This window comes from Amphibalanus amphitrite, unplaced genomic scaffold (genome assembly GCF_019059575.1).
Source record: "Amphibalanus amphitrite isolate SeventyFive unplaced genomic scaffold, NRLGWU_Aamphi_draft 000552F_arrow, whole genome shotgun sequence".
NCBI lineage: Eukaryota > Metazoa > Arthropoda > Thecostraca > Balanomorpha > Balanidae > Amphibalanus > Amphibalanus amphitrite.
The window spans coordinates 197120-215622 of NW_024882046.1; the positions used below are offsets into that span (position 1 = coordinate 197120).

General features: G+C 50.2%; 1 protein-coding gene across 1 annotated transcript in view; it reads right to left on the reverse strand.

Moving 5' to 3' along the window:
- The window catches only part of LOC122393756 (peroxisomal targeting signal 1 receptor-like), a 50838-nt gene that overhangs the window by 21231 nt on the left and 11104 nt on the right, over nucleotides 1–18503 (reverse strand). The window contains exons 4-7 of the mRNA XM_043390088.1: nucleotides 17850–17989; nucleotides 8076–8205; nucleotides 7446–7554; nucleotides 6573–6745 (exon numbers count right to left, since the gene is read on the reverse strand). Of these exons, the coding sequence (XP_043246023.1) occupies nucleotides 6573–6745; nucleotides 7446–7554; nucleotides 8076–8205; nucleotides 17850–17989 (552 nt within the window). The remainder of the gene's footprint in view (nucleotides 1–6572; nucleotides 6746–7445; nucleotides 7555–8075; nucleotides 8206–17849; nucleotides 17990–18503) is intronic.

Genomic DNA, 18503 nt, shown 5'->3' on the forward strand with positions numbered 1-18503 from the left:
ATCATCTGTGGAGGCGAGGCAATTTGAGGCGAGGCGAGGCGTCGATGAAATAACACAAATGCTTCCTTATAAGTTTTGCTTGTTTCACAAAAAATGTGTCGGAAATTCCGGGTAAACTACATAAGTGTCATTGAACAGCTACCATAACCAAACGATGTTGGGATGTCGTCACCGCTCGGCGCCTTTCTGACCTGTGACGCCACTACCGCCACTGACTGTCGGTCAGGCACTGTCAGGGCCGGGCTGGGCTCTGTCCACCGGCCAGAGACGGGCTCTGTCCACCGGTCAGAGACGGGCTCTGTCCACCGGTCAGGGACGGGCCAGGTCCACGGGTCGGCTGGGCTCAGCACGCAATCATTATTCCTTTTTCATAAATTTAGTACAAACCTTTTGATTGGAAGGATTCACAAGAACAGAGCCCGCGCTAAGCGAAGCTTGTTGCGTTGACCCTGCCCTCTACCCTCCGATCATGCAATTCCGGTTCTATGGCAGAATTTAGAGTCCAAAGTTTAACGTGCACACATAGCCGCACACGGCCGGTCTCCTCACTGACTTCGCCTGGCTACGGCCTGCCACCAACCGCAACCCTACCTGTCAGGAGGCCCATAAACGTCAAGCGCCCGCCGCGCTTCGAGCTCGGACTGTTGTAACCGGGACGCGTGCTCTCACCACGCGGATTCCAATGCTCTACCGAATGAGCTACGGGACCGGTTCCTCTTTCCATACCTCAAATATATCCTAACATCTGTAAGATCATGCTATCAAGGAAACTATATGGAATTTTCTTTCAGCGGTAAGTGATGCACTAATGAAATAAGTGGCTCAGATTTGTTATAAGCTGCTTCAATGAACTCCTTTTGTCACTTTATACCGTGCCAAGAGATAGTATTCTGCCAGAGTGTTCTGACATTTTTAATTTATATGTACCTATCTCTTTTAGACTGAATCGCCGATGTTCTCGTCTTGGTGTAAAAGCAGGTAAAGATAACCGCCCAAGTAGCCATTTACTGCAGTATTTTCTGTTGCGCGCCTAGCAAAATACTTATATCATTCTGAAACACTTCACGTAGGAAGCCTTTTAAGCGCACAACGTGAACTGGCACTTTGTGCCTTGTCTGATGCCATATATGTGAAGACTGAAGCCCAACGGTTAACATCAGCGCCAAACTTTAGAGACGAGTCAGCGTCTGTGCCAGTCTCCTGGTTCGCCGGCGCTTTGAGACAGTCGTGCGGCGCCACTCTCGTCCATATGATGCTGATTTTAGACCGTGTCCATATGATATGACTCCTGGGTCGTTCCACGACAAATCGACAAGTGCCCTGCACCCTCATATTTCATTTTTTGCTTAAAATTGGTCTAATGGGTTGTGATGGGCGGGGAAGCCAGCTGTGGCAAGGATTTTTTTCTTCGAACAACGGTTTCCGAGATATAGCCTCGGGCAATTCTTGGAGTTCGCGCTGCAGCCCTATGTTTGGCGGCCTATAACTCAGAAACTATTAGTTTTTTCTTACGATAAAACTTCATATGGTTCAACTCACAATCAACCATCAAACATTTTGGCTATCTCGGATTTTCAATTTTTGAAAATTTTGATCACGTGACCTTTTCTCCTGTTTTTCGAAGAGTGACCTTGATATTTTCCCCACTGAAAGTTGCAATTTTGTCTGATGACGAAGACGTAAGAAAAAACTAATAGTTTCTGAGTTATAGGCCGCCAAACATAGGGCTGCAGCGCGAACTCCAAGAATTGCCCGAGGCTATATCTCGGAAACCGTTGTTCGAAGAAAAAAATCCTTGCCACAGCTGGCTTCCCCGCCCATCACAACCCATTAGACCAATTTTAAGCAAAAAATGAAATATGAGGGTGCAGGGCACTTGTCGATTTGTCGTGGAACGACCCAGGAGTCATATCATATGGACACGGTCTAAAATCAGCATCATATGGACGAGAGTGGCGCCGCACGACTGTCTCAAAGCGCCGGCGAACCAGGAGACTGGCACAGACGCTGACTCGTCTCTAAAGTTTGGCGCTGATGTTAACCGCTGGGCTTCAGTTTTCACATGTATGGCATCAGACAAGGCACAAAGTACCAGTTGACGTTGTGTGCTTCAAAGGCTACACGGAGTGGTTCAGAATGATATTTTGCTAGGCGCGCAACGGAAAATATTGCAGTAAATGGCTACTTGGGCGGTTATCTTTACCTGCTTTTACACCAAGACGAGAACATCGGCGATTCAGTCTAAAAGAGATAGGTACATATAAATTAAAAATGTCAGAACACTCTGGCAGAATACTATCTCTTGGCACGGTATAAAGTGACAAAAGGAGTTCATTGAAGCAGCTTATAACAAATCTGAGCCACTTATTTCATTAGTGCATCACTTACCGCTGAAAGAAAATTCCATATATTTTCCTTGATAGCATGATCTTACAGATGTTAGGATATATTTGAGGTATGGAAAGAGGAACCGGTCCCGTAGCTCATTCGGTAGAGCATTGGAATCCGCGTGGTGAGAGCACGCGTCCCGGTTACAACAGTCCGAGCTCGAAGCGCGGCGGGCGCTTGACGTTTATGGGCCTCCTGACAGGTAGGGTTGCGGTTGGTGGCAGGCCGTAGCCAGGCGAAGTCAGTGAGGAGACCGGCCGTGTGCGGCTATGTGTGCACGTTAAACTTTGGACTCTAAATTCTGCCATAGAACCGGAATTGCATGATCGGAGGGTAGAGGGCAGGGTCAGCGCAACAAGCTTCGCTTAGCGCGGGCTCTATTCTTGTGAATCCTTCCAATCAAAAGGTTTGTACTAAATTTATGAAAAAGGAATAATGATTGCGTGCTGAGCCCAGCCGACCCGTGGACCTGGCCCGTCCCTGACCGGTGGACAGAGCCCGTCTCTGACCGGTGGACAGAGCCCGTCTCTGGCCGGTGGACAGAGCCCAGCCCGGCCCTGACAGTGCCTGACCGGCAGTCAGTGGCGGTAGTGGCGTCACAGGTCAGAAAGGCGCCGAGCGGTGACGACATCCCAACACCGTTTGGTTATGGTAGCTGCTCAATGACTGACGCTTATGTGGTTTATCCGGAATTTTCTGACACAATATTTATGAAAGAAACACAATGTTTAAAGAAGTGACAAATAAAGAAGAAACACATCTGTGTTATTTCATTGACGCAAGGTCACAAGGGTTTGTCGCCAACGACTCCAGTCTCCATCTCAGATATAGGTTACATAGTCGACAGATTCGACGGCAGGTCGAAGGCGACTATAAATGAGAAAATCATCTTTGCTAAAGAAATAACAAAACATGAGGGTATAAAAACAAGCGTATGTAATAAAAACCTGTACAGCACAACAGCATAGCACACAGTTCCGTAAACTGAAGAACTTAAGCAATATGAGAAGTCTTCAGTAACATTTGTTTATATCAAGAGCCTTCCTGGATTCTCAGTAGGTGGCACACGAACCAATAAGCGAACTATCGAAACTGCCTCGCCTCCGCAGATGAGATCAGAAGACATCGCAGTGTGATCGCACCGCAAACGGACGGCCGGCTTCTGTAACAGGTCCTCGGTATTAATGGTCTTCTGGAATGGAAATGATGGCGCAGAGCCCCGGCAAAGTGTCACTCTCTGAAAACGAAACACGCAATTGCTATCGAATAGATCAATTTGAAAACGAAAAGCGGAAGTCTTGGAATATCGATGGTCCGCGAAACGGACGTCTCTCTTCAAACCATGCGCGTATGTTAACCTCTGGGCCTGGCTCCACTGCAGGTAGCCCGTCCACTCAGCGCACCTTCAGACTGGCCGCCTGTCGTTCTCCCAGAGCCCCACTGGGAGAACGACGGACTGCGGCAACGGAATCGGCAATCAGAGACGGCCCGATCCGCTCCTGACCGGATAACATCGGGTGAGATCGGCACAGGTCGGTAAAGGTCGAGTGAGGTCGGCACAGGTCGGGGCAGGTCGGGTGAGGTCGGCACAGGTCGGGTCAGGTTGGGTAAGGTCGGGGCAGGTCGGGTCAGGTTGGGTGAGGTCGGCACAGGTCGGGTCAGGTTGGGTAAGGTCGGGGCAGGTCGGGTCAGGTTGGGTGAGGTCGGCACAGGTCGGGTCAGGTTGGGTGAGGTCGGCAAGGTCGGGTCAGGTCAGTACAGGTCCGGTGAGGTCGGGTCAGGTCGGGTCAGGCCGGGTGAGGTCGGCACAGACCGGGTCAGGTCAGTACAGGTCCGGTGAGGTCGGGTCAGGTCTGGTGAGGTCGGCACAGGTCGGGTCAGGTTGGGTGAGGCCGGTACGGTACAGGTCTGGTGAGGCCTACCGGTACAGGTCAGTACAGGTCCGGTGAGGTCGCTGGGTACAGGTCAGTACAGGTCGGGTGAGGTCGCTGGGTACAGGTCAGTACAGGTCGGGTGAGGTCGCTGGGTACAGGTCAGTACAGGTCCGGTGAGGTCGCTGGGTACAGGTCAGTACAGGTCGGGTGAGGTCGCTGGGTACAGGTCAGTACAGGTCCGGTGAGGTCGCTGGGTACAGGTCAGTACAGGTCGGGTGAGGTCGCTGGGTACAGGTCAGTACAGGTCGGGTGAGGTCGCTGGGTACAGGTCAGTACAGGTCGGGTGAGGTCGCTGGGTACAGGTCAGTACAGGTCGGGTGAGGTCGCTGGGCGAGGCGGCCTGTGTCCGAGGGAAGGGTGATGTTTTAAATACTCACTAAAGGCTGTTACTATACCAAACTGGTGACCTCCGACTAAGCGGTGGCTGTATGGGAGTTGCAAACATGCATCCTTTAGTGTGGGCTTTGAACTTTGAACTTTGGGTATAAAATAAATAAAGTAAAATAAATTAAACAACGCTTAAAGGTAGTGTGCCAGCTTTCTTGGACCGTATGGAGTTAATGGCCCAGATAAGGAGAACCGGATTTTTAGAACTTATCCATACCTTCAAAACTCATGGAAACGTCTTAAATTCTTCAAATTTTGAGTACCCCAGTGCGAAATTCGCCCCGACGGGTTGTCGGTCGTACCCCAACCACATTTCACACCACTATGAACAATAAATGCACACACTGAAATCGCTACTACCGATATGCTCATCCAATCAAGTTTCGATAAACCCGTTCATCATCATCTCCTGCGGTTTCGAACACGCCTGTTATGTGGCTTCTGATGCTCGTCGAGGTCGGAATTTCCAAATACGCGTGGTGCGTCGGGCCGCGCGCTCTGACTTCGGCCAAGAAAAATGCGTCAGCTGATCATTGTCATTTCTGCCACTTGCGTGTGGTGAAATGGGGTCATAACTTATAAGACGGCTTTTTCATATCAATTATTTTACATAAAATCATATTTCAAACCATAAATAATGTTCGACAGCCAAATAAAAGAAACAATACCAATACGGGCTTACAGTTTAAGGCTCGACATTGTGTTGTCTACGATTAGACAGCTGATAACTCATTCCCGTACGTCGTATGGTCGTAACACTATAATGACCTTTGCTTATTGTCACAAGTGCGCCGCATTCGGGATTGTTGCCCGACGCCTGTTTGCAGGTGAGCCCACTACAGTTGTTATACATATCTAAAAACCGATAAACTTTTAGGCGAAAAAGGCACTATTCCAGGCCCATTTTTGATTTTTTTTGCGATATTTGGTAAAAACAGAAGCTTCTTATCCTAGGAAAAATAAAATGGGAAATCTTTCAAAGGTGGCACACTACCTTTAACTTTGGTCAGGGCGAGCTGTTCAATAGAGAACTTCGTGCCTTTCCTAGCGGTCGAGTATGTACCTGCATAACACCTACATAAAGAGCACATTGGAGCGTGGCCTTACATCTAACTTCACTACCAGCGAAACATAAAAGGCGCCTGTTCAACTTTCGGCGTGAACAAATGAGACGAATTTACCCCACCGTCTTGAGCTGCTTTCAGTAAAAAAAAAAAAAAAACTACGAGTAGCTTTTAGTACTATTTGCAGCTAATGATAACAATTAAATTCAAAGCTTTGAAGTGAAGTTCGCACATCCAAAACAAGAAAAATCTCGCTGTATGAATAACAGCTATTCACTCTTCAGTGTACGTACACGGACCATATGTAAACAATAGAACACAACGCACACTGGAATATGCTATACATACATGTCTAGCTGATGTAAGTGCGCACTGCACATTCCAAAAACGATGAGAGCAATGACTGTTAACGCCTCACCTTTGTTCACAAAATGTGCGTCGATTCGATCTGGTACTTCAACACAATTCTATTTATGGCTTTGTGGATGGATGGATATACGTTGGGAGCAAACAAGAACAGATAACTCGGAAACAGCACACTAGCGATGTGTCCGAAAAAAAAATCAGATTGCCAGAATCCTCCCCCCCCCCCCCCCCCACCAGCACACACACAGAGTCGCGCCCGAACCCACCACGGAGAGGTCTGTTCCCTCTCACCAGACCACCGCAGGGGGAGCCCGCTACTCCCACCAGACTACAGTGAGGCCCACTACACTCCTCACCTCACAGTAAGGCCCGCTACACTCACAGCGAGGTCCATGACTGCTCGCAATCGCTCACAGCGGCCCGCTCCTCTCACCTGGAGGCTGAAGTGGTCAGTGTAGTCGGAGAGCCACGGGTGTTCGTCCGACTTGTAGAGGTCAGCCCACTCCCTCTCGAGGCGCGCCCAGAACTCCTCTCTGGCGCGCGGCGTCATACCGGCAGAGTCCACCTCCGGCTCGGCCTCGGCCGCCGCCGCCGCCGCCGCCTCGGCTGGGGAACACAGCGCACGGAACGAGTGACAGGGAGGCAGAGCCGCGGGACATGGCGAGCGAGAAACCACCGCCTACGGCTCAGCCGCCGCCGCCGCCGCCGCCTCGGCTGTAAAGGCAACCGGGAGGCAGAGCGTCATATGAGAGAAATGGCCGCCGCCGCCGCCTCGGCTGGGGAGTACAGCGCAGGGTAAGGGTAACCGGGAGGCAGCGCACGACATGAGCGAGAGAAACCACCGTCTCCGCCTCGGCTGAGGAACGGGTAGCTCGGAACCGTTGGGTTCTGCTACCCGTTCGGCTGGGAATGGGTAGCAGGGAGACAGGTGACGAAATGAGAGAGACATTGTGTCAAGGATAAGCACAACCACAGAGAAGACACGTATCGAATCCAAAGAGCACGAGAATAATCGCACATATCTGACCAAACAAATACGCATGGCCACCGTGATTTCCAACTTTTGTTCAGTTCTCCCAACCAAGCCTCGTCCTACCCAAGATATGCTACGTTCCAGCTGGTCTCGTCTCTTTCCGTCCCGGCCCGTCTTGTGCCGTCAGGTTCAGTTGCGTCCCATCCGTCCCATCCCATCCCATCCCATCCCATCCCGTCCCGCCCCGCCCCGTCCCGTCCCGTCCCGTCCCGTCCCGTCCCGTCCCGTCCCGTCCCGTCCCACCCCGTCCCGTCCCGTCCCATCCTGTCCTACCGACGGCCGCGGCCGGGTCGCCGCCAGCCTCTGCCGTCGCTGCCGCCGCTGTGGCCGGCTCCGGCACCTCCACCTCTCCGTCCCGGATCTTGGCCAAAAAGTTCATAAACTGAAACGTCAAAATAAAATAAACAGTGAGAGATACAAAGGCACCTGAAGAATGAGCTGACCAAATTACGCGCTATCGTCAAACGAGACATACAGGGGTAAGGGGTGGGGAGTGGAAAACGTTCTACTGGCCGACAACGGACGAGGGCCATATCAGGTGACACTTGACAGCTATCCCTGGTTGGATATCCACGATTACATCCCCACACCAGACAATGGGACGTTTCGCGCGCTGGTACGTCCTGTGATGCTGAAGCACAATGGAAGCCGGCAGCTGACGGCGCTGCCGACAGCGGCAGTCTGTGACACCTAATTGGTGCCTAACCGGGGTTGGGCTCGAAAACTCAACGGTGAGGCTATTTTCAGACACGTTTACGAGATGTTTCCCCACAGACGATTCAGCTACTTTATACATATAATGATGGATGTGTGCTCCCTGTGAGCGGTGGCTACCTCGGATCCGGAGAAGGTGGGGTCCCTGCGACCAATGTGAGGTCCCTGTGACCGGTGGCGGTGGCGTACCTCGGATCCGGAGAAGGTGGGGTCGTCCACGGAGCCCAGGATCTGGTCGGCGGTGCGCTGCAGCTCGGCGTCCTCCGAGGGCCGGTACTGGTCGACCCACTGCACCTCGTCCAGAGGGTTCTCCGGCGGCCTGCAGGTCAGGTCAGGTCAGGTCAGGTCAGGTCAGGTCAGGCCGGTACTGATCGACCCGACCCACCGTACCTCGTCCAGCGGGTTCTCCGGCGGCCTGCAGGTCAGGTCAGGTCAGGTCAGGTCAGGTCAGGTCAGATATGCGTCAAGTTTGGATGAACATAGTGCCTTTGATGCCCGTCGAATGATGAAATCGAGTAGAAGCCACAGTGTTTGCAGTGCACTATGACACATTACAAAGGAAAAGTCTGACATGTCTTCTTCCCTGGATATACAAAGGTTCTTTTGGCATTCTGAGAAAAGAACCGACTTCCTCTCCTGTCTCAAAAGTTTCAAAGGACTTTGAAAAACCCAGCTCGACATACGAACACACTAAATATTCCAAACGGTTAAAACTGCCGGCAATAATCGCCAAAACGCGTACAGTGTGCGCTGCTGCGTAAATCGGACACGACAGCATGTAAAGAGATCCTGAAGCCCACCCACCGACGCCACAGGCCGCTCGTCCGACTGAGGCGGTTGGGCAGTCCGTTTCACGGCAGAGCTCTGTAAGCGGCGCCTGCGACACCGACATAGGCAGGCGATCAGGGTCGGCCACACTGGGCTCATCAGTGCTGTAGGATTAGGACTGGCAGGGAAACGTACCGCGGTGGGGGTAAGTGATAGTCATGATCCCAATGGGGCGAATGAGTCCGTCCGATGAGGTGAATGAGTCCTCCCGATCGCGATGATGTGGATGACAATATGGTCCCTCCGATTGGACAACTGATCAGTACAGCCTTGTCCTCCTGGTGGAGCGACTGGCAGCGCGACCCTCTCGCGATACGTGTGTGACAGCGCTGCTAACCCGGTGAGCGCGAGTGACACTGCACCCGTCACAACACTATCACTCTACCAGCTACCGCGGCGCATCGGAGCGCACCAGTGAGTATTGCCCCAGCGTTCAGTTGACTGGTGTTAATTGGAGGCCGTCTGCCGTATCCTCAGCACGGCATCCCGCATTACCAGACTGTTTCAATGACGAATTATATACAGATGTGTTTACAGCAAATAACTCACTTTCCAGCAGCTGGCTGGTTTTGCCCACTTCTGCGCACCAGATGTGGAGTGTTTACCGGATAATGTGTGGCAAACCACACTCAATTCAATTATAGAGCGAACAATTTCGCTTGCACGGCGGAGTTCTAAAAAGTCGGCGCACCCTGAGGAATTTAGTGAAAGTGCGTCTATTTCGGATGGCGCGTGCTCCGCCTACCTATTATAAGAGGACACTGGTGTGTATCTAAGCCAGCGGATTAAACTCTGGTGTAGGTACTTTGACTGTTGGCTGAGTGAAGTGCTGTTTGGCGTGTCAAAAGTACGATTAGACCGTGTTCGATCATATCCGGATCCCTTGGAAAACCTCAGACTCCAGTGGGAATTACGCTGCAGCTCTCGAAGTCCAATGATTAACAGACTACGCTGAATTCAGCAGCCGTGGAAATAATGTCAATGCTCGATGGTAAGTAAGGCGGAGTGGATTTCGAGTTAGGTAGAGTGCGCGCTGTGCAATGAGAGGAGCAGTACCCAACTTAAACCAGTACCCACACTGTATCCGGAAAAAACAACAGTCCGTATCAGGGTTGTATACGACTCAATCAATAGCAATCAATTCAATCACGAGAAATTTGGGAAACCAATCAAATCAATCAAGTCACAGCAGTTTTCGGGAATTGATTCAATCGACTCAAACGCGACAATGAAAGGAATCAATCAACTCAATCAAACGACTCAAACCAAGACATACATTAGTTTTTTTGCCCCACCAACTTGGAAAAGTGTCCATAGCAGTCTGGTGTACCTACCTACCTACCTACCTACAGAAGAAACATAAAAAATATTGTAATTTGAAATTATAAATTGCCATGCCATTCAAAGTTTCTATGTAATAAGGAAGGATACCTAGTGATGGACAGGTGGATCATGATATTGAGGTTCAATGGGTAGAATTGGAGCAGAAGTTTCATTTAATGGGTGCAAAATAACCCAGTAGTTGAGTCGCCCCTTAACCCAAATCACCACCTTTCACCTAAAAGTTGTCAATTTAATTTTGGCCATATTCCAACTCAATTTACACTAAATATCAGATATTGCAGTTGAAAGATGACTGCTCGGATTTTGGCAGTGTTCGTGATTTGGTCATTTACCCTACACCATGTCTATTTTAATGGATAATATGCATCAATAACATATTAACCATAGAGAAATAGAAATAACTATCTTACCTGCATGTGACGGTTTCGGTTAGACAGAGACTGACGGGCAGCCTTAAAAATCTTTCCACACAATGTGCATTTGAGACGTGGGATGTTGTCAGATTGGGAAGGAAGAGATTTGAGGTATTTAGCGGTCCACGACTCTGGACGTGGCATGTAATGAGAATTCAAAACATTTTATTGCAATACAATTTGAAACTGTTAGGACTAGGGGATAGAGGTGAGAATTAAAAATATATTTAAAAGGAAATGGAGAGGACAGGGACTCTGGAACCACAGGATAAGTTAAGGACAAAGGAAGTAGGAACAAGGAAAATTAGGCACGGTGCGACTGCGAAGCAAAGAAAACGTTTTGCCAATACCTAAGTATGCTAAGCTTTTATAAATCCTTATTCTTCGTCTTTTGATTTTTTGGTAAGATGACGTCATTGATTATCATGTAGTATGGTAGATCATCATATAATAAATCGGTTGGAAAACACCAATTTCGTTTTAATTATTATTTCATTTGAAATAAAACCACTCAATAATATTCGGTAAAATATTTTAAGGAAAATGAAATATATTAAATATGTTATGCTTAGGCTCTAAGGAGAAAAGGATCAACAAACGTTCTGCTGCAAATTAAACAATGCAGCAAATTAGCTATTAGTTAGGTAAGGAAACGTAATTAGCGAGACGAAAACGGCGCTTTTGTTTCAGTTATTTTTGTAGGGGTTTCAGATATTTATAGAGTTCAGTCACAGTGGGTTGTTTCTGAGGAGATGTGAAGATGTGAATTATTAATTAATCACACTTTATTAGTATATAGGGCCTTGCACTTTATCATCTGGATTAAATAAAATCGTTTCCTGCTGAGTGCAGAAAGGTAGGTAGGTGCATCGCCAGGTTCTATCACCAGGATTGGAGCAGTTATTGCAGTTGAAAGTCAAAGTTGGCTGTTCATGTTTAGGCCCTGTTCTTTATTTGGCCATCTACCCCATATTGCAGTTGTGATGACAAACAGTTTTTAGTGTAGTTTTGTGATCTTTGATGTCATCAATTGGTGTCATTATTTTTCGTCAACTAAAACTTATTTGAACTTTCCATTCAATCGACTCAATCATACGAGTCACTCTAATTTTCGGGAATCAAATCAGTCAATTAGTCGCTAAAGTCAAACGAGTCAGTCAACCAGTCATCTCGAAAGTCAATCGACTCAATCCAATCAACTCAAAATACGCGTTGAAACAAATCAATCAATTCAATCGACTTGATTGGTATACAACCCTGGTCCGTATGATCTTTTGAGGCTCGAAGTTACTTCGGACGCACGCACAGATTAAAAAACACATACACACATACGAATTAGGGAGCTTCGTGGCCAATGGCCCACTCGATTCGCGCAATCTTACTCTTCACAAGCATTTGCAGTGATGAACAAATGCCATTCACCAGTGTCATTTTATGACGCGCGTCGGCATCGGACAGCTTGTGAGAATGAGCTATAATAACCAGGGTTGCGGACTGCGGAGTTGATGGGTTATCGGTGACTTCGACTCCGACCCATACTCCGGCTTCCAAAAATCAGCTCCGACTCCGACTCCGGTCAGAACTGTTGACTCCGAGTGACAGTGGCGCGGGAACCGGGGGGGCTAGCGGGGGCTGAGCCCCTCCAACTTTTCGGCTGGGGGGCTCGTAATGTATTTGAGCCCCCCCAGCTGGAGGAATCGAAATAGGAAATCTACCAAAATAATTTCATAGATTCATACATAGGCGCGGAAACCGGGGGAGGGGGCAGTGGGGGAAGCTTGCCCCCACAGCTCTGGGGCCGTGGGGCGGTGCCCCACAACTTTTCATGAGGTCAGGAGACAGAAACCGTTGAGGCAGCTTGTCCTCCCCAAATTAGGGGTTGTAGGTCACAAAGGAAGAAAGCATGTAAGTGAAAAATCCACCTCTTGGCTCTTTCACTGGCTCGGCAACTCATTTGGCAGATTAAAACCTTTATTCCAGGTTGCCAAAACGGTAGTTTCTTCACTCAGCTGAGACGGAATGCCTGACTTTTTTGCAAATATTTTCGTTTTTTTTTGTTGAAAAGGCCAAGGTCTAAAAAATAAGTGGCCTAAAACCGGTGAGAAAACTAGATTTGGGGGTACCCTAGGTTGATCTCTATTATGGTTCAGCCCCCCCAGTCTGGAAGAAGTTCCCGCGCCACTGCCGAGTGACTTCCGGCTGTTCATCCAACTCTGCAGTTCTGGTTGTAACAGTAAAGTTCGTGAATTGGTGATTCAGACCTCTATACACGGGGTGTTCAGAGGTTTATGGTTGATTACTAAATTATTGGTTTGTGAACACCTCGTATCAAGTGTTGGTTCAATGTACATAACATAACGGGACAACTGACGGAATGCTTGAAGAATGTCCAACCAGCGATAAATATGACGACAGCGACAATAAAAACACACCCGAGCCTAACTCTGCACTACTGAGTAACGCGACGATACCGTGGGTCCATGAACTATGCAATAGAGTAGCAATGTCCGGTAAAACAGGGGACGCTGCACAGCGGCTCACATACCTCACTAAGTAGGTGATATAACCTCGCCGGCTGCGCACGGTGGCCGGAACGACTCTGACAGAGCGCATTTACCATGTGAGTGCCTTTAGTGCCTCCCAGTCTTTCACCGGACGCACGAGCAGCGCCAGTGACGCCATGGAATCTGACACCGGCGCCGAGTGAACTGGTGCTGACGGTTCATTACCGGGTGATATCCTCGTACTGATTGCTGATGCCAGCGGTGTATGCCCGCTTCACGTCCCAATGGTGCAGTTTCCCTACGCTCGGCCTTTGAAACTCATCATGTGGATAGTAAAATCATATTCGGCGTAACTGCGGTAACGCAAAGAAATCAGATAAATACGATCGCATATTAACCCGCGACCGCCTGGGGGGGGGGGGTCGGATCCGACCCCCCCCCCCTCCGTTTTTGTTGAATAACTCATGAACCGCTTGCGCTATCAACTTGAAACTTCGCATACCTTCTCCCCCATCAATTTGACGTCTCCTGTGCAATTTTGAAGAAAAAAATTTCAAAAATTTCTGAGATATATCGATTTTAGTGATGTAACTACATGGCGTTTTCAGTCAAAAAATGGTAAATGTTTAAAAAATCGCAAAAAATCGAGGTTTTAAGCAAATTGCAAATTAAGGACATGAAAAGACGCAGCTCAACGAGTTCTTTAAAATGGCTATCTCAGATTTTCCATAAAATGCGTTTTTTACCCCTAAAAATCCAAAAAACTATATTTTTTGGAAAACAGCTAATAAAATCCAAAATTTTGAGAATTTCCAAAAAACCGGAATATATGTTATAGAGCTCTATTAGAACATTAGATGTCCCAAATTACAACTTTCTATCTTGATTTTTGACCCCCAAATTGTAAAAAATAGCTCCAACATGCATAGGGCATGGTGACGTCATAAGCATTTTCGCGAATTAGAGGCACTTCTGAACATCGCATGTGAAAACAAATGGCACCAATAGATTCCTGGGACAAAGTTCGTCTAAAACAGTGCATTTTTATGTCAAAAATATTAAGTTGAAAAATTGACTTTTTTTCTCAGCCCTCGTTTAGTTATGTATGGTATAAACGATTTTTTATGCTTTCAATGCACACTTGTCACCAGCACAGTGACTTGGGGTCACATATAACCATTACCATCGGATTTGGCGTGAAAAATAAGCCATAAAACATGTGTCGCACGCCCATGTAGCAGAAAGTGAAAACCGTGACCTTTCGTGACCTGACCTGACCTTGCCCCGTACTTAGTATGACCCCTATACGCACATGGTACCTTCACTAGGTCTTTGAGGTCATTTGTGGTGAGTTTCGAGCAGCAGCTATCGATTCCGCTGTCCGTAAGCCTAATCATGCAAAACCCCTGAATTTGACCTTTGACCTGACCTTGACCCGAAAGTTGACCTCAATCTTAAAATCTTAAGAGTGCTTTGGGAAGGTCTCGTAGAGACCTTTCGAACGCCGCCTCGCGGGGCTCGATACGACCATTGGTTCTCGAGATAACAGGGGGGGGGTCGGATCCGACCCCCCCCCCCCCCCAGGCTGATGTGGGTACGGAAATAGCCCAGGCGGTGCCGGGTTAACACGACCGAATAAATGCGCACCACCAGCCGTCTAGTGAGTAGACCGTGGGATCCGTTTTTGTATCCATTAAATATCCTTGTCATCGTCAGGTGATAGACCTATATGTATCACTGGCCCAACGATAGTGCCATGAGGGACTGTTATTAATTTTACTAGTATATTCTTACACCTTTATAACTATCAACAAATATGTTTCATGTGCCATGAAGGACTCTTACACTGTTATTCATTCAAGGTTCTTACACCTTAATATATATCAAACAATATGTTTCTACAGCGGTCATGAATGACGAATTCAATATGTCTGCAGAAATGTCCCTGGGGGGAGACCCACGGCTATACCGTCCACAAATAGTAAACTAGACCTGCCGGAGATCTGAATGGGTCCATATATAGCCTGCACCTGACATAAGCCGGGTGGTGGGCGATTCAAAGGGCATTAGGCAATAACACCACACGGCTACACCTGCTACCTGCCGCGCCCGACTCTGGCTTGGCCCCTCGATGGGGATCCATTATTGAGCCACCGTCTGTGCTTCTGTTGAGATGACTGCTTCGTTACCGGCGTTATGTAATGTGAGAGCGCACCTGTCCGGACGATTAGAAGTTGGTTGGCTGATAAATTTCGAAGGTTCCTTTCCTCTGGCTGCAAAGTTGAAGCCCATGAAGCCACATATAAGAAAATATATTTGATATGCGGGGAAAAACATTGGTACTGACGGCCCACAATATGCACAGCCATGGTTTTAGAATATGGAGCCATCTCTCGGTCAATCGGGGGCGAGACGAAAGTGAGCTTTCCTGTTGGTGCACCTGCAGTCCCTCTCTCCCAGAATCAAAGCCAACATTACAAACCTGACTCTACGACTACATACAAAAGAGGGGGGAGCGCATGAACCCAGCACCCCAATACGTAATAACGACAGAGAATGGAATACAATATTTTGGGAATGCAGACTGGTCGGTTTCCGCTGTTATTCTGGGGCGTCGAGAAACAAGATTGAGAAGGTAAAAACGGCGGTTCGAGTCCGGTCTGTCACATCAATTTTCGGCTATGTTATTGAATCACAGCTGAGTACTATGCCACACGCCAAAGTTCGTAGGGCGGATCACAAGGGGCAAGCATGTTGTTTGGCGTCCAACCAGTTCAACTTTGATGCCTGCCTCTTACCACTTTCAATTACATTGGCAGAATGCAGCATGCACTTCAACTTCTTAGAAAATGTCTCATCCTAAAGGGATGTCACAAACGCAAGAGCTTTGAGCTAAATAATACCAGAGACCAGCAAAAACTTCGAAGACTGAGTTAGCAAGTGCATGTGAAGTTAACTCGAGCATGCAAAATAGACTGATAAAATAACGGTGCATCCACAAACGCCAGACATTGGGAGCTGTAGCGCGCAGAGTGCGGCAGAGCGCCGGGTCGGCGGCCCAGGTGGCTGTCAGGTCTCCGAGCGGAACGATTAATCAGGGCGGGCCGCGTGCCGGACCGCACCGCCCGGGGAACGGGATGGGGGTCGGCGCGCCGCACCGGTGCTGCATTTCCGGCGGCCGGCGGCGGCGGTCAGCCCAGTCCGGCGGCGGTCGGCCCAGTTCAGCCCGCTCAACGGCCCTCCAGAGCCGGTGTCGGCCGGTCGCCAGGACACGTGGCTGCCCCCCCCCCCCCCCCCAACCCCCCGGCCTGCTGAACTCGGAAGCCACACGGCAACGAGCCGGCACACTGGCAGCAGTGTTACCAACTGGTTCAGAAGTCAGAACCGTGGCAGTGCTTTGAACACAACAAAAAGCAACAAATTGACTTTCCCTCGCTTGATCTCGGCTCCCGGACCACGTAGTAACAAACGGAAACGGCAATCCAGAGCTCGTTAAAATCATAATTAAAGCCATTCAGCCGTTTGTTGAGCTAGGTCAACAGAGAACATAAAAGCTCCAACATCCCCCACTCTGATATTTGACAAATTGGATTATTGCCCGTGCAATAAAAAGGACGCACTATGTCGAAAAAAAGAATTCGATAGTTCCTTTCCTGTACAGCCCCTTCTATAACGTGTCGTCAGGTTCTCGGCAGGTCAGCGGTCGGTGGCCCCGCCGGTGACTGCTCCAAAGTTGGGGCACTATGATCGGCGGCACGCGGAGCGCGGCGCACCCGTGTGATTCCCTGCCGCGCACCAGCAGCCGGCGGGACCGTCCCGGCCACATCCCGGCGCGCCGGCGCGCGTTAATTACATCGGCGGCAGTCAATAGCGCGCGCCGGCGACCGAACGCCTCCGCTGCCAGGAGACGGGCGAACTGTTCACTGCACTGGACGGATCTCCCGGCGGCCCACACCCGGTACCCGCCCAGAGAGGAACCCACCGGGACTGCCCGGCGGCCCACACCCGGTACCCACCCAGAGAGGTGCCCACCGGCAGGGCTGCGGAGTCGGAGTCGGAGTCGGAGTCGGAGTCGGTCGGAGTCGACAGTTGTGACCGGAGTCGGAGTCGGAGTCGGAGTCGATTTTAGAAACCCGAGCCGGAGTCGGAGTCGGAGTCACCGAAAATCTGTCGACTCCGCAGCCCTGCTAGGTCTGCGGAGTCGGAGTCGGGAGTTGGAGTCGGTCGGAGTCGACAATTCTGCCCGGAGTCGGAGTCGGAGTCGAAGCTGGTTTTTGAAAGCTGGAGTCGGAGTCGGAGTCGGAGTCGCCGAAAATCCATCGACTCCGCAGCCCTGCCCACCGGGACTGCCCGGCGGCCCACACCCGGTACCCGCCCAGAGAGGAACCCACCGGGACTGCCCGGCGGCCCACACCCGGTACCCACCCCGAGAGGAACCCACCGGGACTGCCCGGCGGCCCACACCCGGTACCCACCCAGAGAGGAACCCACCGGGACTGCCCGGCGGCCCACACCCAGTACCCATCCAGAGAGGAACCCACCGGGACTGCCCGGCGGCCCACACAGCGGCGTCTTATTGCCAGCGAGTTATGGAAGCCGCGCCACTGGCACCGGAATATGAGGCAGACGGAATGCGTGGGTGACAAGAGAGTTTGAGACAGAGTGTCCCCTCGCGAGTAACGGCTGGGGAAGGGGAGAGGGGTCAGGGGAGAGAGGGAGAGAGAGAGGGAGAGAGAGAGAGAGAGGGAGGAGGAGGAGAAGGGGAGAAAGGAATAGACCGAGAGCAGTATGGTTCGTGCGTTTCACTTCCTCCCAGCGCCCTGGTCAGTGTATGCTTATGTCACAGCCCGCAGTAATGGGTTCGTATCACTCACCGCGGCAGCGGCCGGACGGGCGCCAGGTCGGCCGTCCACGGCACGGGGGGCGCGATGCCGGGCCCGGCCAGCTGGTCGGGTGTGGGCAGCGGGCCGCCGACGGCTCCCACCTCGTCCGGCCAGGTCTGAGCGTCTCCCTCCTGAGGGCAGGGCAGGGGGTGGAGTCAGCGGGAGGGACACACCGGCGGACACGGCGGACACAGCGGACACCGGACACAGCGGACACAGCGGACACACCTGCGGACACGGCGGACACACCGGCGACCGGCGTCCACTGGACACTCTGCTAATGAAACAGACGTCCGGTGTCAGTCAGCCGGCGCCGACAGTGGAGTTAGAGTCAGACTGACCAGCATGGGCTAATCACGAAGCCAGGTCTGGACGGCTGACCGCCAAATGGTTTATCGATGTTGAAGCCATCAAAATGGGGAAAGTGTATACTGTAGTCAGCATCATATACATGTCAAAATATTAACAGTTAAAGTAAGGAAAAGAACATTGGACGACTGTGTTATGCAATGTGTTATGCAGGCAGTATAACTTCGGCGTAAGCGTTATCTAACATACGTGTTTTCGTTTTTACTATAATTTTTTTTTCAGTTATAGCATACGTGGGATTCAATTCATATTTGATATCAACAAATGGCAAATGAA